General features: G+C 42.5%; 1 protein-coding gene across 1 annotated transcript in view; it reads left to right on the top strand.

Moving 5' to 3' along the window:
- The first annotated feature begins 1773 nt into the window (after window positions 1–1773).
- LOC308076927 (sodium/hydrogen exchanger 9-like) overlaps window positions 1774–26724 on the top strand; it is a 132001-nt gene continuing 107050 nt past the window's right edge. Inside the window, exons 1-5 of the mRNA XM_080417447.1 lie at window positions 1774–1905; window positions 2631–2827; window positions 9599–9676; window positions 10074–10150; window positions 16913–17028. Of these exons, the coding sequence (XP_080273573.1) occupies window positions 2633–2827; window positions 9599–9676; window positions 10074–10150; window positions 16913–17028 (466 nt within the window). The 5' untranslated portion in view covers window positions 1774–1905; window positions 2631–2632. The remainder of the gene's footprint in view (window positions 1906–2630; window positions 2828–9598; window positions 9677–10073; window positions 10151–16912; window positions 17029–26724) is intronic.

Raw genomic sequence — 26724 nt, 5'->3', positions numbered from 1 at the left:
TCGTGTACTTTCTGGCTGTTAGATGTTAGCTTTGAAACGAAAATCCAATTGCATTGCATATCTGCAGAAAAAAATTAAACTAACTAACTTACACTCTCTGATAAATTAATTTGTTCACTAGGCTACGTTTTTCCAGTGGTGACAAATATGTGTGAGATGATAAATTGCGGTTGTTCTCTGGAAGCATGCAGCAGCAGCCCTTTAAAATTTGGAATGAATTAATTGGACCAATTGGTTTAATTGCATAGGTGCACAGCCATGACAAGTTTCAATTTATTTCATTGACATTTACATAAAGTGAGCTTTCGGGACCGTCTCCAATATAATACGAATTGGAAAAAGCCATTATAGTTCGAGCATGTCTTTCGTTCATTTTGATTGCACAGTTGGCAAGAGGAAACAAAATAGCAGAGCGATATAGGATGAGGATGGACTGTGTTTTGGTGCTATACTCTAGGGGCTAATGGGTTTTTGTAAAGTTAATGCCATCTTCTTCCACAGCACAAGGAAGGATTAGACTAGCCTTAGGCTCAAAACCCAATTAAATATTCATTGCCGGTTCTCTTTGCATTCCCCTGGTTACGCAGATGTTACTATTTTTGCAAGCCGGTCGCTTTGATCATCATGGAATCTGTCCAAAATTCTTACAGGGACACTTCCGATTTTGGCCGAGTTTCACCCTTCAGGGGGAAACGGCCTCATGCTTCAGCAGCCATGGCAAGGAGCACACACAGAAACACAACTAAGGACATTATTCAGAGGGACCATTAAACCTATCATCATTAACAACAGTGGTAAAGTAACCAAGTACATTTACTCAAGTACTGTGGCCTACTGAAGTACAATTTTGAGGTATTTTTTACTTTCTTCAGTATTTACACATTTTCAGTACTTTTACTCCACTACATCTCAGATCTCAGAGGCAAATATTGTACTTTTTACTCCACTACAATTATTTGACAGCTTTAGTTAGGCTAGTTACTTTGTAGATTTAGATTGTTATCACAAAACATACATGATATGCTTCTATAGGGAAATATGATGGATAGAAATGAAGCACCACAACCTAAATAAACTTTAATACCTAAGAAAATATGACTTTTGTTTCTAGAGTAATAAATGAGATCCCAGGGGAACTGTCCCTAATATTAGCCTATTGATGTGCCCTTCAGTGGTTGAAAGAAACTAAGTACATTTACTTAATATAATATTTTGGAGTCAAATATTGTACTTTTACTCCACTGCAATTGTTATATGATATGGATTATTATTACAAAACATACATTAACCACTTCACATTTCGGCCATTTGAAAATAGCCAATCTACAAGCTCATAATGCGTCGCGATTATACATTTTTATTTATTTATTATTATACATTTTTTTAAACATGTGAAATGGGACATTGTGCATAATGAGTACTTTCTACTTTTGGTACTTTAATTACATTTTGATACCAATACTTTTGTACTTTAACTCAAGTCAATTTTGAATTCTGGACGTTTACTTGTAACAGAGTATTTCTACATTGCAGTATTGATACTTTTACTCAAGTAAAAACATTTAGTTATTTTACCACCACTGCCTCTGCGGGAGATCTGCACGCTCTGCTTTTATTATCTTGTATTCAGCGCCATCTGGTGGTGAGGAGTGCGACGTGGAGCTACTATGAGGCGGATGTTGCCAATTGTCGAAATGAATGACAGGTAAAAAGAAAAAAAAAAGTTATATCCGAAAGTTAAACTCTGGTTGTTGAACATGTTGTCATCCTCAGTGAAACACAGACAAGACACTGTTGCTTTTCTCACTGCAATTGGGCTGATAATTATAACCCTTCTGAGTATATGGCTGTTAAAGAAACTTAAATTGAGATTTATCCATGAAACTGGAGCTGCACTGTTATATGGTGAGTATATAATATGGGGCTAACTAACGGCTACGGAAGCCCTTCAATAACGCTTCCTGCATTTTATTCACAATGTGTGGCCATGCCACGCATTGTGAGCTTGTAAATCTGCTATTTTCAAAAGATTTGTATACATTTGATAACTTGTGAAATGGGACATTCTGCATAATGAGTAGGCTACTTTCTACTTTTGGTACTTTAAGTACATTTTGTTGCCAATTCTATGTCCCATCTAAAATGTGTAAAAGTCTTTTGAAAATAGCAGAGATATAAGCTCACAATGACGTGTTGTGAGCTTGTAGATTGGCTATTTTCAAATAGCCAAAGTTTAAATAGGGCTGAAGTGGTTAATGTAATGTTTTGTAATATCAAAATCTACAAAGTAACTAGTAACTAAAGTGTTCAAATAATTGTAGTGGAGTAAAAAGTACAATATTTGCCTCTGAGATGTAGTGGAGTAGAAGTAAAAGTATAACAAATTGCAAATACTCCAGTAAGCAAGTAAAAGTACCTAAAAATTTTACTTAAGTACAGTACTTGAGTAAATGTACTTAGTTACTTTACACCACTGCTTAGTGGTAGATACAGACAGACGGAGAGCAGACCTGTAGAGTTCACCAGCTTTCACATGGGGCACGCCCTTAGGGTATTTGAATGATTTGTGTTCTGAAATGGCATGTTTTTTATTTTATTTGTTTGTTTACTACAAATGCATATCTCAACAGGTATGTTTTTGGGCGTGATTGTGAAAAGCTTGTCCCCTGGCTCTGAGGGGGATGAAAATTGGGAAGTACACAACTGTGTGGGTCTGAACAGAACACATCCCACCCTGGTGATCAACATCTCAAACCACCTCCACAGTTTCAGACATGTAGGGATGGTCAAGACCCCAGGAGGCCCTCTGGTCTCAACCCTTCCCAAGGTAAGGCAATTGTCAAGGCAATATTATTTTTATGGCACATTCCAACAATCAAGCAAAGGAAACACTTTTATACAATTATAAAAGTGACATTAGGATGCATAAAACAAAATAAGTAAAAGTTAATATATACAGTTACAGTGCAGAAGAGAAAAGAAAAGAGAAAACGAAAAATAACTCGACAATGACAGTGGTGAACAGAAAGGTCTTTAAGTTGTGTTAGGTACTGTATTAACACTGGCATTTTCATTTCACCTGCACAGCAATGTGAAATCTCGTGTGCTTCCTCCTTGTGGTAAAGAGAAAAAAGAGAGAGAGAAAAAGGTTGTACGGTAACATAGGCTAATACATAGAAGGCAGGCACTGCACTGCAGACACTGCTTCTGAGCGTAACAAACATCTCTGAAGTGTATGTTTTTGCTTGTTATTGTGCTATATTATTCCATGCCCCTCTTTCCTCTGTTTGCATGTTGTTTATATTGCAAGTCTTCTCTAATTAATCTCATTGTTAGGTTTTCCTTCTTCTTATTTTTTTTCCATAGTCTGATGTTTATTATGGTAAGAACAGATAGAAACTAGAGAGGCTCCCATGTGTGCCCTGTGTAGAAGTGGATGTACAGTAAACAGAAAATTAAACATTGACTGAAACGTCAAAATAGGCCATCAACAACAGTATAACGGTATAGCAAAAACAAACAAAAGCTAGATTATAGCACCATTCTTAGAAACAAACAAGGGAACATTGTGGGTGACAGTCACTGCTGTCAAAAAGGAACTAACAGATTGTTTCCTGAAGTTTGTTCCAGTTGGTGGGGTCGTGTGAGGCTATACTTTCCTAGCTACAGTATGTGTTTATTTGTAGAATTTCCCATTAGAAGTGGAAGTGAATTTGGCGCATTATTGTTCTGCGCCGTAGGAGGGATTGTAGGTGGGTAATTAGTGCAGAATGGTTTGATAGATAAACACTCAGGATCGCATTCTCCTCAGATTAATAGCCAGTCAACTTAAACACTGGCACAAATTATGTCTGTGAAGAGTATCTATGATGATTTATTATATATTGGATAATATAATATATCATACAAATATATTATGTCCTTTTTAGTCTCTTGAGCCAGACTGTAGACAATTTTCAAAGAGATTGTGGAATAGTTGTCTGGCTATGCAGGACTATGTCCTTAGTCCACAGTACAACTAGCTAGGGAGATGCTAAGAATAATTTTGAGACTAAACACAGAATTGAGTACTGAGGTGTTGTAAAAAAATTAATCCAATCCATTTATGATTCTGAATAATATTGGCCAAAAACATCAATGTATTAGGCAGTGTAAATCTGTTAATTATTAAACATATTGACAGCATCTTTTATTACTAATTATTCCGTAGAAATGGTGCTATGACCAGACAGCACCTGAAATGAAATTATTAATTGAAAATATCCTTCTCTGGTAATTGATGACTTATACTAATATTCAACAAAAAAAGCCTCAACCTTGAAGCCAAGTCGATAGGATCATTAGTCTTGTGGAAAGAAAGTACTTTATGTTGGCGTGCTTTCATTCAGTATTTCAATGAGGATGCATGATGAGTTTAAAATGTTGAAAATATTGAACCAATGAGCCAGAGAGTCTAATATATGGTGGGCATGGAACTTAAGAAGCTATCAAACAAGTACATTTGTTTTAATATGAGACCGATAATTTAATATCGGAGTGAGAAAGAGAGAGGGAGTGAGAATATTGAACATCCTCTGGGCCAGCACGTAACTCTTCACTAATGGCTGGCACTCTTTGGCCCCTTTGAACATTAGGGTCTCATTAGCAAACCAACAGAGGCTACCACCAAGGCCATTACACTGGTCAGAGTATTTTTGTGTGGCCTTCACGCCATTACGTCTGATGCATATGGGGCCCCAGCAGCCAGAGATAAGGATTTCATTGCATTACAGAGTCCATTATGTGTCACCAGGGATTAAGGCATTAAAGTTTGTGGTCTGATTAAATTTAGTGCCGCACGGTTGAAGAGGCAATTAGTGTATACAACACACCTCAACCCTGGACGCTATGGTGCAGGTTGCCCTTAGAATGAAACCACTGCAATATGCATAATTTAGCAATTACTGCATCCCTATTAGTCTCTGTTATCCAGTTTTTCATTTGTCCTGCAGTAATGGAAAAAATATATATATATTATTGTTCTGGGTGGGTAATTGCAGCTGCACAAAAAAGCAATTTGTAATGAGTCTGGTGAAGGCACAGCATGATACAAGAGATTTACTGTAAGCTCTGGCAGCCGTTTCGAGGTCGAATTAAAGAGTAAGCATAATTGGTCTCCAATATGGGAGTCGTGAGCATTATAAATGTGTATTATAATTATCTGAAATATTTAAAAATAAATTACATATGCATTCACACAGATTAAACCTTCACTTAAATATGAGGCGTCCTTCCGATAACATACTTTTCTGTCAAACCAGGACTGATTTGATTCCAAATATCCCGAATATGTTCCTCAGTGAGAACACTGCTTGCAGGCATGAGCATGTCCTTGCCGTTGCGCTGAAACCACATTTTCTCAGTGTAATGAGACATTCTAAGAGGTAATTGGTTAGACAGAAGAAAGAAAAAATGAAATCTTCTGAAAAAAACATGAAACTACTTAATATCTTGATTTGTAATTGGTGATCTTCACTCTGTGATGTTTAAGACACAGATATGTAAAGTAATAAGGATAAAAGACATGAATGGCAGATTCTTTCATTTTTTTTGCATCATTGTTTTAGCTGGAAAGGGATGAGAGAATGGTTGCAGTACAGGTACAGTATATTAAAAAATGCATAGAGCACTGGTTACTTTTTAATGTACTGAGCACACCCTGTAGGTTGTGGAGCAAGGCAGCTTGGATCTTTTATGTAGAAACATATGTTATCTGAGCACGTACAAAAGGGTACTCATTTTGCCCCATTCTTTTTTTCTTTTTTTTTTGCAAATCTTTTTTATTTTTTCTGCTTCCTCCCAATTTAGTCATTATGCTAATTCCCCTTATTTCCCCTTAATCTGTAGTCCCTTGTCGCTGCTGACCACTTCTCGTTGGTTCGTTCGAGAGGATGTAGGCGAGCATGTGTCACAGTGATGCTACCAGTACGCTTCTTTTCACCCGACTGTGTGGAGTTTCACTTAAGAGGACATAACGTGTGCGTAGGAACGCGCTATTCTTCTCCATTCAGCTCTCCACTTACCAGGCGGCAGGCGCCCAGACCAACCTGTAGGAGTCTCCACTGCAGCGACAGAAATCGCCCCTTTGCCTGGCTTCCCTCCCACAAACATGCTCAATTGTGTTTGCTGTCACCATAGACACATAAAGGTAGACGCCTCCTCCGGCTCTGAGGCGTCTGTATCTCGGGCGCGCTTCCACTTCCGCAGGGCAAGCTGGAAACTTCCGCGTGCGTCACAGAAGGGGACATTCGGTACTAGGGCAATCAGAGGCAGGTGGGGGCCAGTAGCCACTTTGAGTGGCAGTTTGCCCTCTATGGCGGCCGCCAGAGCCTCGTATTGCGATACAGGTCGCTCCAATGAACTGCAGAGGCCAATGAGTAGGGGTGTGCCGAATTTCACCAAACGATACGATACGATATTGGGCACACAACTTCGATACGATTTCGATACGATACGCACTTTTTTATTATGAAAATATATGGGGGAGAAAAAAAGCAAATGCAAACAAATATTTCTGTTTCTGCATTATTCAGACATGCAAACTTGTAGGTTTTCAGCTTCCACTAGCCGTTTTGAATCCAAATAGGGCAATAGTGTGACACCTGACCCGAAAAAAAAACATGTTGTCACCCTTTTCACCCCGGGGCTGTTTGCATGCCTGATTATTATTATTGTAAAAAAAAAAAAAAAGCTCTCCTTCAAACTGTACTGTCTGTAGAAGTCTGAATTATGGAATCTGTATGTATCCCTGCTATAATTAAAAGATGGTAGTACTGAGTAAAATAGAAGAGTAGGTCCTTTTTATTGATACAAAATAAAGCAATTGAAATAAAAGACTGTTAGATTTATTTTATTTGTACTAATTTTAAAAATGCTTCCTATGCAATTACAGTATATACACAACAATGCACATATCCACAGACTACTGGCAACTCCCAGGCTGGCTTGTGCTCTACCCCTGTTGGCTGCAGGCTTAGAGAAGGGAATAGGCCTATGTGTGAATGACACACATAAACACGGCACACTGTACTTGGCATCAAAGCTCACACTGTAACTCCACAGAGCTATGTAACAGGGCACTACAAAACCAAATAGTTAAGCACAACCATTCAAACTAAGTGCAAAATGGCTCTCGTCTCAAGGGGTGAATCAAGCACAACTTAACTTACCTGACCAAGCTAGAGCAGGGACAAACAAACAAACACAAAATAAATGTTCAAATCAGCTAACTAGCTCCACACTGCTTATCACAATAAATACATGCTCACTCGCAGTAGCTGGCGAGCTGATTTGTGGCATGTACTCAAACGGAAAATAAAGGAACAGCGTTCAATCACCAGCCACTCATTCAACAAACCAGGTGGCTCTCAAGAGAATCAAGAGGGGTTTACTTGTCAGTCACTCATACGTGTACTGTAAGCAGCTCAACGGCCGGATGTAGCAACGGCACTCAACAAAGTCCACGTCGCCGGCAACAGTAGCCTCTCCAGTGTACATTTATACAGTCCTGGACAGGCGACACATGTGCACCATCCTAACACAAGGGACCCCCCACGCACGCACGCACGCGCGTGAGCGAGCACACACACACACACACACACACACACACACACACAAGGTTAGGACAATTTGTGTAAGTATTTCTACTGCATTTCACCACTGCATTTCCCTTTAGTCTGTAAGTTTTGCCACGCTGACCTGGGAGATTATTATTAAAGGGGTAGTTCACCCCCCAAATAACTTTTTTTCTATTGATTACTCACCCCATGGAGCCTTGAATTCATGGATATTTATTTGTTTTTGTCGCATTCCTTCCTTTATTATTTCATTATAATAAATTTAGCCCCATTGATTCCGGTAGGAGACACAAATGCATTTGTGTCTCCTACCGGAATCAATGGGGACACATTTATTATAATCAAATTATTGGCTTAGGAATGTGACAAAAACAAAAAAATATCTATGAATTCAAGGCTCCAGATGGTCAGTAATCAATAGAAAAAAAGTTATTTTGGGGGTGAACTACCCCTTTAAGGATTTTTGTGCCATCTTCTTTGAGGTAGTAGTCGTATTACCTCTCTCCTCCTCTGGAAGACGGAATGGGTCTCATGACGCTTCTCCAAGTGCTCCTCCAGCATTTTCTTCAATAAGAATGAGATGGCATCCTCTGTCCTGCTGCCCTGCTCCCTCAGAGCCTTCTGGCGCTCTTCCACATGGGCTTGCAGGTCTGCTTCTGCTTTTGTCGGCCTTTATGTTTAGGTCACCTCCTGGACACACAGCATCTCTTTCTCACCTCTTCCAACTTCTCCATGTAAGTCTACACCAGGGCCCCCAGCCGGCTCACCTGGTCCGACAATCCTCATCTTTGAAGGTTTGGGCTTCCTGGACGAGGCTGGTGAGCTCCTCGGTGCTGTGTCACCTCGTAGCTCGTACCCACAGGTCATCCCTGCATTTCTCCAGACTGTACATCTCCTCCTGGAGTTGTTCCATCTGGCTCGGCAGCAGCAGGAGCTTCTTGCCCCTGGTGGGGGTGGTGCCCTCTTGGGAGTCAGAGCAACTGAGCCTCTCCTTATAGTTGTGGGCACAGTGTCAGTCTAGTGTAGCCTGGCTGTCTTGGCTATTTGTCTTGTCTCACAATCGCTGGCTATACTGTTTGTTCTGACTGATTACACTGAAAACAAATTGACTTCCCATCTGGAGATGTACCTGCCAAGGCCTCTGCACCCTGCTTGTGTACACACTCTGCGTTTCTCGATTTTTGACAACCAAATGTGCCTGCTGCTTCATTACCATGTCTTTTATTTCTGAAATCTCAGATCGCTTATAATGGTAATTGGTAGCCCACTCACTAGTTACAATTACCTGCGTTTCATGAGACTTTCGTGTTGAGCGGTTGTACCTGTCCCTTTGAGGCCGCCTCTCCTCAAACCAGCAAAAGGCCTGTCTCCGCAGGTCAAGGAGTGACATCCCAGGGGTCTGGCGCACCACCAGCCTTTTAAGCACTCTGTGAAGCATATGGTCACGCACCCTTTCACAAAACAGATGGTGTGAATTAGGCATAGCATTAGTTTAGTTACACCGTTGTATTTTGTTGTATTTTGTCCATTATTTATAACCGTCAAAGAATTGCTCTTGTAACATGACATAGGAATGGGAACATGAATTATTTAGGGATCTTCCTGCACTTCACTTGACCCCCTTCCAAATGGTCATACATAAACAGTGCTTTGTCCACTTTGTTGACGCCCCACCAGGACATGTCTCATGATGGCACACTGTTTGAGAAACACTGGTCTACGCATTAGAGTTTTAGTTCAGACTATTCAATGTGACTGGCCTCAGTGATGTCTATTTATTGTATTTAAAACCTGAGAATACTTCTAGGTAGAAGGACGGAGAGTTAGCATTGTACAAAAGAAATAATTGAATATTGTGAAAGAAAATAAAGTGAATGTTAGCTCTCTGCACTGAACTATTGAGTGACTTGTGAAGTGATGTCTGTCACATTTCACTGTAGGAGCTACGCTGTCAGTCATCAGCACAATACCTCTTTTTACAGGGTACCTTTGACCCAGAGGTGCTATTCAATCTGTTCCTGCCACCCATCATCTTCCACGGTGCATACACCCTTAATCAGGTGAGACCGCTGCTCACAATGCTCCAGTGCTGAAAAGCTGTAGCCTAATTAGAATACTATAGTTGTTTCTGTTGTGTGTAGATGAAACGGAGAAATTGGCAAACTTTTGTCTTGATACCTGAAATTCTAACAAGAGTTTGAAATCTGCCATTATAAAGAACATAATAAAGACATGTATTTTAATATCCACAATTCCTCAGAACTCTGTTCAGCTGTTTCCAATGCTCATTTGTTAATTGCATAGAATTGTTCAGTCTATTATGTTTCTATGGCTTATTGCGCATATTGCATTGCTTGGCACCCGTATTGCTGCTAGCAGCTATATTTAGTTTTAGTTTTTTGTATCCTGGTTACATCACTCATCACTGTTTTTCTCTTAACGTAACTGCTGTTCCAGAGGAGATTCATTGACAATCTGGGATCTGTGCTGACATTTGCGCTTTTGGGGACTGTATTGTCGTGTGGGATTATAGGGTGAGTATTTTTTCTTTGCACTCAAACAGAATAATGACCCACGATAAACAAGTTATGTCAAAGTAACAATGCTGCCTGTTGATGTAAATGCACATAGTGTTAAATAAAAAGCCAGATGGCATGTGACATGGCTCCCCCTTTGGTTTCTGTACACACTATACACATTATGAAATTATGTTAACTCAAGAACCGTTCAACTTCAAACTCGCTGTATGTATTGCAGAGGATTGATGGAGAGCAGTGCCTGGTGTGAGTCAGTCGGATCAGCATTTCTTAAAAAATATCTATACATCAACAAATCCTCATATAACCAAAGGGGCATGCATTCCCACGGGCATCGTCATAGTACTGACGTCATAAACTGGCCACCAATACCATTAAAATGGGTACTGCGCTAAGTACTCTGACAACGGGTATTGCACATCCGAGGGGGCATGCGTTTAATTAGATAATCAGTAAGCAATTAGATAAACGAAATAGATAAAAAAAGGTAGACAGACAGAAACAGACATCTCCATATATGGGCACAAAAGGGACACAGACAGACGCGTACAATGGTTACTCTGATTTTGCTGCAGTGTTGATTGTGCATCAACAGCATTGTTACTTTGGCCATTTGGAGTAGAGTATAGCAACTGATTGAGAATAAACAAAGGGGTGTGTGTGTGTGTGTGTGCGTGTGCGTGTGCGTGTGCGTGCGTGCATGCATGCGTGTGTCTTTGTTTATTTCCATTCAGTTGCTATACTCTACTCTACTCTACTCTACTGTATGTGCAAAATGTAAAAAATAATGTTTGTTTTGGTGTTGCTATTCTGGTCTCAGAAAGCTAGATGGCACTCTTGAGCTTTGGAGAATATTAACATCTTTGCAGACCTGTTGTGGTTTATGCAACGCACTGTGCAATGAGCAGAAAGACATCCAAAGATCTAGAAAGAACCAGGCATACCCTGTGGGCTTAATTAATAATAATGCAAGAATCCTGTAAGAATTGTATAACCGTATGTCTAATTTGTAACAGCATGCACATAATTGCTGCATTGCTGGTCATAATATTTCATTATTAATGTCAACAAATACTGATTCTTTTGAATTTTGAAACATATAGAGCAGCTGCAGTATCATGAAGTCACTTTGTGAGATTTCTTGTCTCGTTATGTAATTGCTCATGACCCTTCATTGATCATACTAGTGCGATGCTCGTCAGAACGCATTCCCCCTCGGATATGCAATGCCAGTTGTACCCCTTGTCAGAGTACTTAGTGCAGTATTTTAATGGGATTGGTGGCCAGTGTATGACGTCAGCACTATGACGATGCCCGTGGGAACGCATGCCCCTTCGGTTATATGAGGATTTGTAGATTTATCTAGATATTTTTTAAGAACTGCTGATCCGACCGACTTCACACCAGGCACTGCCCTATGTAATGCAGATCGGTCCTATCTGCAATACATACAGCGGGTTTGAAGTTAAACGGTCGAACGGTTCTTGAGATACGTGAAGGAAAGTTACACACACATATAGATATTGAAATATAGACGAGTGCAGATGCCCGTCATTAGAACGCATGTTCCTTCAGTTATGCAATACCTGTTGTACCCATTGTCGGGGTACTTATTGCAGCACCTATTATCATAGTAGCAGGAGGCCAGCCTATAACATCAGTAGCATGACGTCATATTGATGATTCCAGGGATCTCCATGTAGATGACAGCAAGGATCTCCATACAGTATATATGGGGATTTGTGGATTTATAGCACAGCACTCCCTCAGGTCCTTGGCTATATGCACGCAGAGTTTAACCCTTTAAGAACGGGAACGCATCCGTGACATTTTAAGATTTCTTTGGGCTAATCAAAAATAGCAGATATACAAGCTCATAGTGCGGCACCGAGTGCCGCACTATGAACTTGTAGATCTGCTATTTTTGAAAAATCTTGAAAATGTGTGCAAATCTTTGAATATATATATATTTTTTTTTAAGTGAACATTTTTCTCTGCTTCAACTTCTGGGGGGTCCCTGGTACAAAATATTTTGAGAGGGAGTCCACGGCCAAATACATGAGAACCACTGATATTATAGCAACATACGTTTTTTCAAAAAACTGTTAGAATTTAGAAGACATTAGCATTATCAAGATTTGCACAACATTTCCAAGATTTCCCCCCCAAAAATAGCAGATTTACAAGCTCATAGCGTGGCACTGAGTGCCGCGCTATGAGCTTGTATATCTGCTATTTTTGAATAGCCCAAAGAAATCTAAAAATGACACGTTCCCAGTTTGAATGGGTTAAGGCCGATCGGTCGGACAGACGGTCCTCGAGATATGCAAAGGACAGATACACGCACACGCGCGCACACACACACACACACACACACACACACACACACACACACACACACACACACACACACACACACACACACACACACACACACACACACACACACACACACACACACACACACACACACACACACACACACACACACACACACACGCGCTGGGATTTTTACAGCATTTATGGTTAGACTACTCGGGAACGATGCTAGTCGAACGATGCATGCCCCACCCTGTTATGCAATACCTGTTGTACCCTTTGTCAGAGTCCCCGTTGTACCAGTTTGTCTGTCTGTCTGTCCATTTTTATGCTGATATATGGAGATCTCGGTATCTGTCTGTGTCTGTCTGCCTGTGTCCCTTTTATGCCCATTTATGGAGATCCCTGATGTCCTCAGAATATGTCGGAACGGCGGTTCCAGACCAGTGGTTCTCAACCTTTTCAGGCCGTGACCCCCCAAAATAATCATATTTGAACTGGGGACCCCCCACCCTGACAAGCACTTGGAATTGTAGGAGTTGAGGCATTCAATTTAGTTAGACTCGGTTCCACAGATAGATTGCGAGGCGTTGTGAGCTTGTAGATCGGCTATTTTCACAATATTTGCCTCTTTCTTATATCATTTGACAATTTGGCCCATGTTTGACCAGTTTGTTGATTACTTTTTCTTTTCTGTCTTTTTTTTTTTTAAGGTATTAAAAAGGTCTTAAATTGTCACTTCACTGTCATCTGAGGACCCCCCATAAATCATGTGGGGACCCCCCTGGGGGTCCCGACCCCTCAGGTTGAGAACCACTGTTCTAGACAGCCGGATCGCCGTATATGCCTATGTATGGGCAATCGGGCATAGTGGTCAGATCTGTGGTTCTGGACAACCACCTATCCAACCGACTTCACGCCAGGAACCCGCAGAGTTGGGGTTGGGGAGTTCTCAAGATACGCAAAGGACAGATACGTTCACACACACACGCACGCAGAGTTTCGTGCAATGTATAGTCCGATTCACATTCAGGTGGCCATTTCGTTCTTACGTCATACTCAGGGGGCTGAACCCCCTGAATCCTGGTATGAATCCTGGTACTATGATAGGTGCTGCAAGAACAAAATGGCCACCGTGTGAATATGGCTACTGTGTCAACAGATGACACAGTATACTGTATATTTATGAGACCCTGAAATCATCAATATGACGTCATGCTACTGATGTTATAGGCTTCCTGGCATCCTGGTACTATGATAATAGGTGCTGCAAGAACACCGTGTGAATATGGCCAACTGGGTCAACAGACACTGCCTTTTAACCGTTTGTCAAAGTTGATGGTTCTTTAGATTGCAGGGCTGGAACAAGCTGACCTCAACTGACTCGCGGTAATCTGGTGTCGGATCTAAAGGTTACAGATGTTATCTTTCCTCTTCTCTCTCCTTCCTCTTTGATCTCACTCCATGAATGGGGGAATGCACCCCTGGGGAAAAAGAGCAGGGTTTGACTTGTTGTGTCACGTGCAGCATTTTTCGTATGCTAAAAGGCACCAGACTTGACCAACCCTGCTGCTTGTTAAGTCAGGCCGTCATTTGTGTGTGAACGCACACTCAGATTTGTATTAATCCTCTCTCTCTCTCTCTCTCTCTCTCTCTCTCTCTCTCTTTCTCTCTCTCTCTCTCTCCTCTCTCTCTCTCTCTCTCTCTCTCTCTCTCTCTCTCTCTCTCTCTCTCTCTCTCTCTCTCTCTCTCTCTCTCTCTCTCTCTCTCTCTCTCTCTCTCTCTCTCTCTCTCTCTCTCTCTCTCTCTCTCTCTCTCTCTCTCTTCCTCCTCCTCCTCCTATCTACAGCACTACATACACTGTTGAAAGTCAGGTCATTTGCCCTGAGAGTCAAACATGAAATCCTGCCCTGGAGACAAGGGGTGTGTTCTGTAGCCATGGTTACAGGGTTATGCTAAAGGACACATAAGTTCCCCAGAGAGGGCATAGTGAGACGATGATTCTTGTGGGTTGTTTCACAGGATCAGGCTCAGTGCTAAAAAAAAAAAACATGCATCCTTTGTTGCTGTAGTTGATGCTCTATTGTAGTCTGCGATGCTGAACTGACATTTCTGCAAGTTTTGCTTATCGCATATTTTGAAGACGAGGCAGCACTGCGAGCGATGAGATGTCAAGATGAAGCTGTATTGTGTTTATTTATTCCTTTGCTTTATTCTATAGTGCAGAGTCAAGACAGGGTATATGATTCAGGGAGATTTAACTCGTGACATTACAGTCTCAGAGCATATTGCAAACACATGATTTGCGTTGCTCACATGCTGAGCTTGCACAATGCCGGCATGACATGTTATTGTTATCAGGTGTCCCTCACAGATAAAGCTCACAATCTGAATTTGGGGCTCCCAAAGTACTGACCAATTCAGTGTTAAAGGAGCACTTCACCCATTTTCAACCTTATCTTCATATATTTAGTCCTCACTGATGGCACCATTTCTGTCTACTCAGAGGTGGGCTGTGGACAGTTCAGAAACCCACCAGCCATGACAGCAGGGATTCCAAGCTATTGGAAACCACAGCCTGGTCAACCATCTCTGAGACGCAGACAGAAATTAGACAGTAATAGTGCTATCTTATAATGAGCATTAGTGAGGACCAATCATATGAAGCTAAGATTGAAAATGGGTGAAGTGCTCCTTTAAGCCCAGCTCAGGCTAAATATTCTTGATCAGATTAATGTATACTTTGTCATGTGACCGCGTCGCATGCCAAAACTAGAAAAAGTGCTCCTCGGAGCACAGGTCTCCGCCAGGTCAGGTACGTTATTGTGGCCTCCTGGTGGCGCTATAATAGGCCAATGTGAAAAGGGTGCCATTTATTCTTAGGTCTTTCACAGCAATCAGACACTGCATTCATGATTTGAGGCATTTTGTTCCAAAAATGTGTTTTGCTAAATTAGACCTGCTGGTGGCGCTATAACAGGCCAATGTGAAAAGGGTGGCATTTCTTCCTCGGCCTAGTGGGAATGTGCGTGTGAAAATTCACGGAAATCGCAAGCTTGAGGCTTTTTGTTCAAAACGGACCAATCCTGCAAACTTTGGAAGCCAACCATAGGCAATGAGGATGGAATATGGGAAATCGGACAGATTTGTGTTGATCACATGACTATAGAGATACTGTGTACCGATTTGCATGACGTTTGGATAAAATCTGTAGGAGTAATGTAAAAAAAAAAGGGTTTTGCACAAATCGGCCTCCTGGTGGCGCTATAACAGGCCCATGTGAAAAAATTGGGGCAGAGGTTCTAAATTGGCATCCAGGGAGTGTGTGTGCACAGTTTCGGAGCGACCGGGCCAACGGTGCCAGAGATTAGCTGCTAACACACAGACAGGAAGGACGGACGGACGGACGGACGGACGGACGGACGGACGGACGGACGGACGGACGGACGGACGGACGGACGGACGGACGGACGGACAGACAGACAGGGGCGAAAACATACTCTCTCGCCATGCCTTTCGGCCTGGCGGAGACAATAACCGATCTACAAGCTCAAAAGGCACAACGGAGGAACAATTAAGCATTAGCGCGTTACAGAGAAGAATCGCAGCACTCTGTCTGAATCACCACTTAGAACGCCTGGGCGCTCTGCTCAGATTTAAGCAGGCGGTAATGATTCTGCTGTATTACTATTACTTGTTTACGGTTGATATGCCCTTCACAAAAATGCTCCTCGGCTTTGCAGTCTATTTTATCCAAGGAACTCCCCGAGGTCATAACTCTTCTTCTCCTTTAAAGCATTATGTCTGAGTGCTTATAATACAGTCATAAAATGATCCCGGGGCAAAAAGATGGATGGGCGCTGAGATGCTTTATTAGCAAGAGTGTCACCTCGTGTGTGTGTGTGTGTGTGTGTGTGTGTGTGTGTGTGTGCGTGTGCGTGTGCGTGTGTGTGTGTGTGTGTGTGCGCGTGTGCGTGTGTGTGTGTGAACGTGAACGAGCACACGGACACTTGTGTGGGGGCAAGCAGTGGCTGTCCATTCAAAGAAAATATAACGCACATCCTCCGTTTCTTGGTACTAAGCCAAACTGCAAAAACAGAATCATGAAAACCAATAAGGGGGCTGTTGTACATGTACTGTACATACACAGAACATTTCTATCGGGATTCGGGATATGCATCCCGATGGCTAAGCGGCTAAGCTAATGCAGCCCCGGTGCTGTCAGGCTGTTTGCACGAGTCCACCTGTGCTAAGCAGCCTCCGCGTGGAAAGCAGGTCACCTCACCTGCTGCCGGCAGCGTCTGGCCCCATTACCCACACTACACTGGGGGAAGCCCTGCTGTGGTTAGAGGGATGACAGATAGGCGTGCTGTGGGCCGGCGCTCCCTGATGACTTCACTGTGTGTCCCTCCATCCCCCCCCCCCCTCCCTCCCTCCCAGGGCCTGTGTGTATGCGTTCAGCAGGCTGATGGTGCTCGCGGGCCAAGCTGCAGATGACGACTTCCTCCTCACCGATTGCCTCCTGTTTGGAGCCTTGATGTCTGCCACTGACCCAGGTAGTTACACAGTCATGAAGAGTACACTAGTCATTTCCAGTTGTTTTTAATACAGTATATACAGTATGCTGTGTATATATACTATATATATATATATATATATTGAAACGGCCGAGAAGTGCAGCGCCCGAGTCGGGATCGAACCTTCGATCCACGCCTCACTAGTCCGGCCAACAACCCCCTGCACCAAGAAACTAGCTCCCTCAATGGAGGAAGTTGTGGCGTGATATGGGGACGCTACATGATTGCTGAGTTGTTCAGTGCTAATTGTAGTGGATATACAAGAGGCACATTTATATGAGCAGCGAATTCCCTTTAATCAACAACATGAACTAAAGTCCCAGGTTTTCAGAAGGTGGCATACTCATTTCCTGTTCTGGTTCATTTTCCCATAGCTTAAATTTGTTTTTGATTGCCTTGGCAGCAGATTTTAGCCAGACACACACCTGAAGGTGGCACCTTTGTTTAATGTAATAGCTGTGTGACAACAGTCACGTACTGGAACAGAAATATTGGGCCTCGTTCACGAAGCTCCTCGTAAAATTCCCCCTATATTTTAGTGTAGATTTTAGTGTAGATGTTTTCAGTAAAGACTTATATTGCTCTCATGTGTAAATGAGAAGAACAATAATCTGCAGGACATAAGGCTATTCTACTGAGAAAACCTTTGCTGAGGTAGAGAGAGAAAACAAAGATGATGCTAGAATCGGGATAGGGAATGGACACAGATTTCATCCAGACCTCATCAGATGGTAAGACATGTAGGCTGCTTTGTAGGCAAACACGCTGAGTGCGTAATAATATAAATTCAGCAACTGCTAGGCACATGAACATTAATTTGATGTTTGGCACTACTGTAATTGGTTTTGCATGAATGGCACTACTGTAATTGATTTTGCATGAAGAATAAGGCATTCTAATAACAACTATGCATGATTTGTGGCACACACGAGTGCCCAACTGCCGACGTGAGATTCAGTGTAGTAGGGTCTCTTGCAACTTCAATAAGTGGAAACATGGCATAACATCTGTGATTCAAGACGAATCGAAAAGGTTGTCATACAGCTTCTCACAACATGTTGACGGCAGCGGTTAATGTTCGCATTTGCTAATTAATTAATTTATCACGATAAGCGGCTGATCTTGGAGAGTGTCAAGCATGGGCCGTAGAATTACAGCTGTCATGCCAGGCTCATAGCACACTGTGCTCGTCTCCCAACAACCCCCGTCACCCTCATCACTTTGATTAGAATCACGCTGCGATGCGTCAGCAGCCCCCAAAGGCAGAAACCTCTAGACTGTCTCTACTAGTGCCTGCTTTCTGCTGCTCTCGAGGAACCATTTAAAATGTCCAACTCACTGCCTTTACATTCGCGTAAATTGAACAAGAATCAGAAATGAATATAGATAAGGACTCTTTCTCTTCTTATATCATAACCCTTCGTGTGACAGGCAGCTGTCTGGAATGTTTGTCACTGACAATTTTGGGCAAGCTACTTACTTACTCTTTATTTAGGTCATGTTATGGTCACTTTTTTTGAACGATTATAGTGTTAATAGACAGAATGCAGTACTGTGGTCACTTATTAGTGCCAGCATTTTTATGTTTAAAAAATATGTGGATCATTTCTGTGCCAATCCTTTGATTGACTTTTCTTTATATTGTGCAAGCCGTGATCTTTTGTGCTATTTTATGTTGATGTGCCACTGAAAATGTTGCTTATTTTGTCAAGTTACCCAACTACATGATACATGAAAACATAGCTCAACTACATGAAAACTACATCATTCTGAAAGCAGTGAAGCTAGCCACAAGCTACTGGGGAATGCAGTTAAAGCGGTGTGTTGTCACTGCTGTTGTATCCTACTGACTCACCTGCACGTGAGGAGCCCCCACCAGGAGGACGTAGAGCCTTCGTCCTACTCCTCCCGCCCAACACTCTCTGCTGACAGGTGCCGCCCCGGCCCGTAGGAGTATGTGCATTGACAAATATCACCCTCCCCGTCTGGCCTCCATCCACCCGAGCACGGGCCAATTGTGTACGTATCAGGGGCCCAGCCTGACATAATTACAATGAGGCCAATACGGAAGAGATACAGTTCATATAAATGGCCAGTAGGTGGCTGCAGGTGTCAGAAAGAATATTCTCTCATTGTAAGCGGATGGGTTTTTTGACAAACTTTAGACTAGATTTTCTTACCTTAATAAAAATTGTCATAAATACTATATGCTTCCAGTCGCCAGTTTAAAGTCTCCTTTCAATCATCATGATATGCGTTTTGCTAAATTATGGTCCAATTTATTCTAAAATTGACGATAAAGTAGGCTATGCTCCAGGAGGGGCGGGATGATTTGATTGACAACCTACGCAACCAATAGCATTCATTCCCCGCCCCCGCTCTTGATTGACAAGCTACCCAACCAATAGCATTCTTTGGGGATTGTTTTCCGGTTCCCTGGTCACATGTCTGGTCTCAACCAATAGCGTTTGAGTTCCGGCGTGCCCAATGGTATATATTAAAGATGGCGGATTGCACGTTCCTCAACAATCGGCTTCATTTACGGTCTGTAGAAACCAATGGGTGACGTCACGTTCCCTTCGTCCATTTATTTGTACGGTCTATGGTTCGTATAGACGCTCGACGGATGCACCGTGGTGGACCCTTTTTTTTTTTTTTTTTTTTTTACTCAATTTTTATTGGAACAAAGGATTTTCAAAAGACAGATACACATACAATAATACAAGACAGAACATAAAAGTGGGGGGCGGGGGAAACAGAAACAACAAAACAGGACAGTACAAAAAAACAAGAAAGAAAACAAAAACGAATAGGCTGCATTCTACAATTGTTAGTTATTTTTCTATTACATATTGGTTATACATTGTCCATGGGCTGAAAGAGAGAAGACAATTTTTCCCAGTATTTGTGTAATTTGTCCTCTTGTAGTCTGAGTATGAAAGTCAGTTTTTCCATAGTGTATATTTCCCTTATTATGGGTGGACCCATTTTCAATCTAATCGTCATGTCCTCACTAATGCTCATTATAAGATGGCACAATTTCCGTCTACTCTCTGCGTCTCATTCGTGGGTTATGTACAGTTCCTGGAAAGTTAGCGTGCTGAAATTTAAGCCAGTGTTCTTGCATTGATAAAAAGATTACGAAACCTGCCTACCAAAGATATCACTGTAGGCAGGTTTCTGAACGGTCCACAGCCTTCCTCTGAGACACATACTGTAGCAAGTAGACAGAAATGGTGCCATCTTATAATGAGCGTTAGTGAAGACCAATTACTCGTATATGAAGATGGGTTGAAAAAAAAATTGGTCAATAGTCCAGACCAAATATCGTTACCATCTGAGTGGGCAAAACCTTAACTATATTAAATTGCTTATACTGTAGGGTCAATACATGTTAAGTAATATGATAGTCTACCACAGGAGTAGCTTTTCATATTTATTGGACATTTTGTTATTTACCCCTATTAGCGTATTCATTGTTTTCAAAAAAAGCACACAGACTGTCAATATCATATTTAATCTTGAACCTAAGGCAACTAAAACAGACCAGGCATACGTCAAGGTAACAGAAATAGTGTGAAATAGTATGACAGGTTCAAAAACAACATTCACAATCTGACTTTCCATTCTAGGGGAATTATTCCAAGATGCAGGGTTGAGGGACCTCTGTGTGGGTCAGTAGCTGATGTGATAGAAGGCAGAAAGTGCAGCACATGCTTGTCTGCAAAGCATTGATGAGGCTTGCCTGGAAAAGGCTTCCTTCTCTGGCTAAAGGGCAAACACAACAACAGAGGTTCACCTCCTGGAAGTAACCCTGAACAGCATTTTACAGATTCCAACATGATGTCCCATCACTCACAGAGCTTTTTTGAGAATTCCTCATTCACCCTCATTATAGAGCTGTTCCAAGCCTACCTGGACTCTCTCTCTGAAGCCAACGTGGTCTTTCAGCTTTCTGGCTGTTCTACTTTGATTCATGCTCAGTGTTTGCAATGCTGAATTGGAACGTGGTTGCACTCTTATTTTAATGACGTGACGCGCACGTCGCTTAACACCTACACTACAGGTCACACAATGGACAATTGATATGCATCTAGGCTCATTCCTATGTTAATTCACCTGGTGTGAATCGGGAGCCTTTGTAACCTTTGTTGAGGTGTGAATTTAAAGTTGTTTTAAATCTATGCATGTGCCTGCCTGCGCGTGCTCCTGTTCAAAAAGGTTGTTGCACGGCGTGTTAGGCCGTCCCATGAGCAATGCAACCGTGTTCATGCCTCTAGAAGGTAACTGGATGCTGCACTAAGCATGCATCCAAGAGGGTTTGGGTTAGGGTACGTCAAGTTTATAACTTTACTAAATCGTAATTATTGTGTTATTCATCCGATTGCCTCAAGTCAAGACCTTTTGATTTCCTCCCCACTGTTGAAATTTGAGGGGTTTATTCAACTTTGTTACACCTTTACTGTTTCTTGTAAAAAGTGACTGCCATTTTGCCTGATGGAGGGGAAAGAAACTGGTTGGAATAACGTGTTCCTTCCACGCGCTACGTCTAACCAGGGAACCTCCCCCCTGTCGGGGGATAAGAATCGGCTTGCTAGCTCTCATGCATTGAAGGAGGCATGAGCTCGGCTCTAGGCTCTCCCTAGGCTGGCAGAGGGAGTGTAGCGCCCAGGATTACATAGACAATTGGCACTGGGTGAAAAAATGGGTTACAAAAATCGTGGGATAAAAATGTAGGGAAAAAATAAAGTGACTGCCATTTGAATATATCCGGTAGATGGAAAACTCAAACGCACGCACGCACACACACACACACACACACACACACACACACACACACACACACACACACACACACACACACACACACACACACACACAGTTCTAGACGGCTGGCCCCTGTGGTGCCACACCGTAAAAATCTTCGTTATACAAAATCAAAAGTTTTAGACTTCTTTGTACCTGTCAAATTGCCCACTCAAGGCCACTCCAGAAGCACTTTGCAAACAGTGGAGGCGGGACATTGTCGATTAGAAGAAAATGTCATGTGGAGGTTAACATAATTGGTCTTGCAGCAAACAGATGAAAAACACTATAAAAGCAGTGTTCTCAAATTGCAGAGCTTAGTTGACGTCAAGGCAAGTTTATTGAGGAAGTAAAAAGAGTGGTTGAAAAAAAACTAAATAAAAAAAGAACTACTAGAATTAATGCATTTTAGATGTTACTCAAAATCTTGTGAAGCCTAAAGTCTTAAAAGAATTAGCCCAATCTACCGCTTGACTAACTCAAATAACCTAAGTGAAGATCTTGCTTTACAAAAATGTGTGTGTGTGTGTGTGTGTGTGTGTGTGTGTGTGTGTGTGTGTGTGTGTGTGTGTGTGTGTGTGTGTGTGTGTGTGTGTGTGTGTGTGTGTGTGTGTGTGTGTGTGTGTGTGTGTGTGTGTGTGTGTGTGTGTGTGTGTGTGTGTGTGTGTGTGTGTGCGCGCGCGTGGCGCGCGCGTCGGGAACGATGCGCGCGCGCGTGCGTGCGTCGGGAACGATGCAAAAATGCATGCCCCACCCAGTTATCCAATATATCCATTGTCAGTAGTACCTGTTGTTCCTGTCTGGGTCCCTTTCATACCCATATACGGAGATTTGTTTTTCTGTCTCTCTACGTCCCTTTTATGCCCATATACGTATGGAGTTCCCAGTTCCTTTCGTGTCAGGCATGCACAAATATGGAGTCCAGGCCAGTCTATGACATCAGTATTATGACGTCACATTGATCAGCACCATCCTAACTTACCAGTAAGAGAAAGCCGGGCTGTAGCTTCTATTAGCTTGGAATCCTCATCGATGGTGTCATACCGTAGGCAGGTTTCTGAACTGTTCATAGCCAACCAATGTGACACAGTGAGTAGACAGCAATTGTGCCATCTTATGAGTTTTTGTAAGGACCAATGCTATGAAGATACGATTGAAGGAAAGTGCTCCTTTAACCTTGAAAACCCCTTTTGTCACAGAGACGCCTAAAACAAGGCACAAATTGTTAAAGAGGAACACAATGTTCTCTTAAACCCTCAGCTAACTTTCTTATCACTGGGGAGATTCCTCTGGTGCCACAGTTGTGGTTTCATCTCTGAGTTTATGTGGAGACCTCGGTGTCCTGTGCATATATATATTGCCTTCAAAAAAGGGTTGTTGGATTCAGTGATGTTTGTTTTTGGAGAGAATTAGTCATCATCAGACATTTAAAGCCTGTGAGACTGAAAACCCCAACAACAGCATACAGTAAATCCACCGAGCGATAATGTGGTTTTCCGCTTCATCCTGTGTTCAAATTATGGTGGAGGGCTTTGCTGTAATGCCTTTTGAGGACATTTCAACTGGGCAACAAGTATTGCAATAATTCCCTGTGTTGCTGGTAACATATACACAAGTCTCTTTCAATGTTAGATCAGTCTAGTAAAAATCCCATAAACCCAGTGGCCTTGAGATTGGTTTTCACTGAGCATCCGAAGCATAGTAATGTGTCCGCCTAATTAGACTCCCGTTCGATCCCTTCAACTGTATAATGATTTATGTGAAGTAATGATCTCCGTCAGGCCAAAAGGCCCGGAGGCGGAGGTTATGCTTTTACCCGTCTGTCCATCCCTGTGTCCATCTTTGTACAGCTAATCTTAGACACCTATGACATATCTTGGCGGGGGGGGGGGGGGGGTTATTGGCATTTATGTAGCCTTCCCCAATAGGCTCTATGCACAGCAGCCATATTGCGAAGACATTCACAGGTGCTACCAATGATACTAATGAAGGCTCTGTTCCATTCTGGTCAAACAGAGTCAGGGTGCTGATATTGTGCATGTTGGCTCATTGGAAACACTCTGTACACCAGTGGGACTAGAATTTGGGTCCAGGGACCCTCATGGTTCCTTCAGGGGGGTCCAAATGGCCCCTTACGGGTGTGTAACTCTGAGAGTGTACAAATGGAACCAAATGGACCCGTAAGGGTCCATTTGGTTCCATTTGTACACACTCAGAGTTATGGGGGTCGTGGAAATTGAAAAATCTGAGAACCACTGTGCTACACGAAATGGAACAGAGCCTTCATTAGTATCATTGGTAACACCTGTGAAGGAAGTGATAATATGGCTTCTGTGCATATAGCCTATATAGACCGGCAAATGCAGTCCTCCTAACATTACCTGTCAACAGATGTGAAAGACTAGATGAGATGGAAATATGGATATAGGTTTCTTAACTACTTAAACCCTCTATTCTTAGTCAAACGGACCTGAGTTACTTACTGTACCTGGACTGCTTTTTTTGCCAAAAACAGCTGCGGTCTACAAGCTCACACCGCGTTGTGGTTAACAAGCTGCGTGTAGGTCCAGTCATACCCAAATTGCAGTCGCATGTTGAGGGGCGCACCTCCAAAAGCACCTGCTATGGTCCACTTCTGTCCATAGCAGGTGGCACACTCTATTTCCCCCCCGCGCAGCTTCTATTCCTTGTGTCCTGACGGCTGCACCCAGCCGGGCGGAGATCTGCGCTCAGAGGAGCGCTCTTTTCTAATCTTGTCTACTCTTGTCTACTCTACTCAATTTATGGTGTTACTGTGGAGGCTGATGAGCCCATCGGCTATATGTCTCCCGTGTGTAATTGCTGGGGTAGAAATCGGTGAGATTAGATTGCACATGTTTGTGTGTGTTTGCTCTGAGAGGTTACAGAACCAAACAGACCCTTGTAGCATGCAGTCTTTCCTTTTTGTAATCCATTGCCCTCATAACATTGCCAGTTTTGTTGTAGACTATGATTGTTTTTTAGTGAATTGACTTAGGTATACGGACTTTTTTTCTTGTGTTTTTATTTTGTAGCAGGATGATAGCCTGCTTCCTCAGAGCAAGTTTGGCTATTTGCATTTTTTGGGGGCTTTTTCTGCCTTTATTTGACAGTGTACAGTAGACTGACAATGGGGAGAGAGAGATGGGGAGTGACACGCAGCAAAGGTCGTCGGGAACGGGACTCAAACCTGCATTAGCAACCTAGGTGCCCGGACCGCTAAAGCAGCCGTCCGGGCCCCTCATCCATAGTCTAATCAATTATTTTCCTCAGTCGGTTGGTCAATTGTTGGTCAATTGGTCAAATTGTTCATTTAAGTTTAAAGCACCTACTGACTGGAACAATTTACCCATTGCAATTAGATCAATTATTTAATTCAATTTAAATCAAAATGTCCTTACTTGATTCATTCAAAACGAACTGTTCTTGTTTCTGATTTTTGTTTTTGATTGTATTTAGATTACTTTTTTATTTTCTCATTATTTATTTTCAGTTTTTTAGATGACATGCGTAACAGATGTACTTTGGTCTGAGATGGTGTGAGAGCCCTTATGTGTATGTTTTGTTGTTGGTGAATGTTATGTGATTGTTTTTTGTCATTGTTTGTATGTTGTGCCTGAGGACCCCCTGGAAGACGAGATGATGCATCTCAAGGGATTTATCCTCCAATAAATTTTCAAATAAAATAAATTGATCTGAAATTGAATATGGGCAATTGGGCATATGCAGGGACTGACCAAGCTGATTTTCCTAGGCATTTCAATCATTGTGAACTCTGCTACTCAATTAAAACTATATAGAGGGCACGGTGGCACAGTCGGTAGTGCTGTCGCCTCACAGCTAGAAGGTCCTGGGTTCGATTCCCGCAGGGGACGCTGTGGGCGCTGGGGGCGTGTTCTCTCCTCCGCGTCATCAGTGCCCATACCCTAGGTGGGGTTGGCGAAAGGGCCTTTCTGTGTGGAATTTGCATGTTCTCCCCGTGTCTCCTAGGGTAGGTACCCTCACAAAAACATGCAGTAATCCTGGTCACTATACTGCCTCCCCCTGGCCAGCCGGGGCGCCTGATGGAGGGGAAGGGAACTGGTTGGAATAACGTGTTCCTTCCACGCGCTACGTCCAACCAGGGAAACTCTCCCCTGTCAGGTGACAAGAAGGTCAGTTGGCTCTCATGCATTGAAGGAGGCATGAGCTCGGCCCTGGCCTCCCTAGGTTGGCAGAGGGAAGGTAGTGCCCAGGATTACATAGACAATTAACACTGGGTGTAAAAAATTGGGTTACAAAATCGTGAAAAAAAAAAAACTATTTCTGTCCTCACTCCTCATCCAATCTCATCTATTTTTCTCTTCACTGGGTTGATCAATCGATCTGAAATTGCACACTGCACAACGATTAGGATTTTCCAGTGGCTGGTGCCAATATTTAGAGAGCACGGCGGTTGATGGCAGATCTACGTATAATGCAATATCATGTTGTTATAGACTGAACATCTAAAAATGCCAGATATCGGCCCCGATAATTGACCTGACCGATTAATCGGTCTATCACTAGCATTGACCATTGGTATATAGTGACAGCATGACCATCATTTACGTGGCCGTTCTCATGCATTCGTCCCCTCGGTGTGTTGAGAAATCGATCTAAAATTGCACGTGGGAATTGCCCATTGGCATATTGCGCAATGCATATTCAACAGACACTAGATACACTGGTGTCTCTAGTGTCTATTGGCTAGTGTCTGTTGAACAATATTGGCTATGGTAATAATAATAATAAAGCTTTATTAATATAGCACCTTTCGAAACAAAGTTACAAAGTGCTTCACAATGTCAGCACTTGTGTGCACTTGTGCTG

This window comes from Gymnoscopelus braueri (genome assembly GCF_963280865.1).
Source record: "Gymnoscopelus braueri genome assembly, chromosome: 21".
NCBI lineage: Eukaryota > Metazoa > Chordata > Actinopteri > Myctophiformes > Myctophidae > Gymnoscopelus > Gymnoscopelus braueri.
This window is presented reverse-complemented; position numbering and strand designations above follow the sequence as displayed.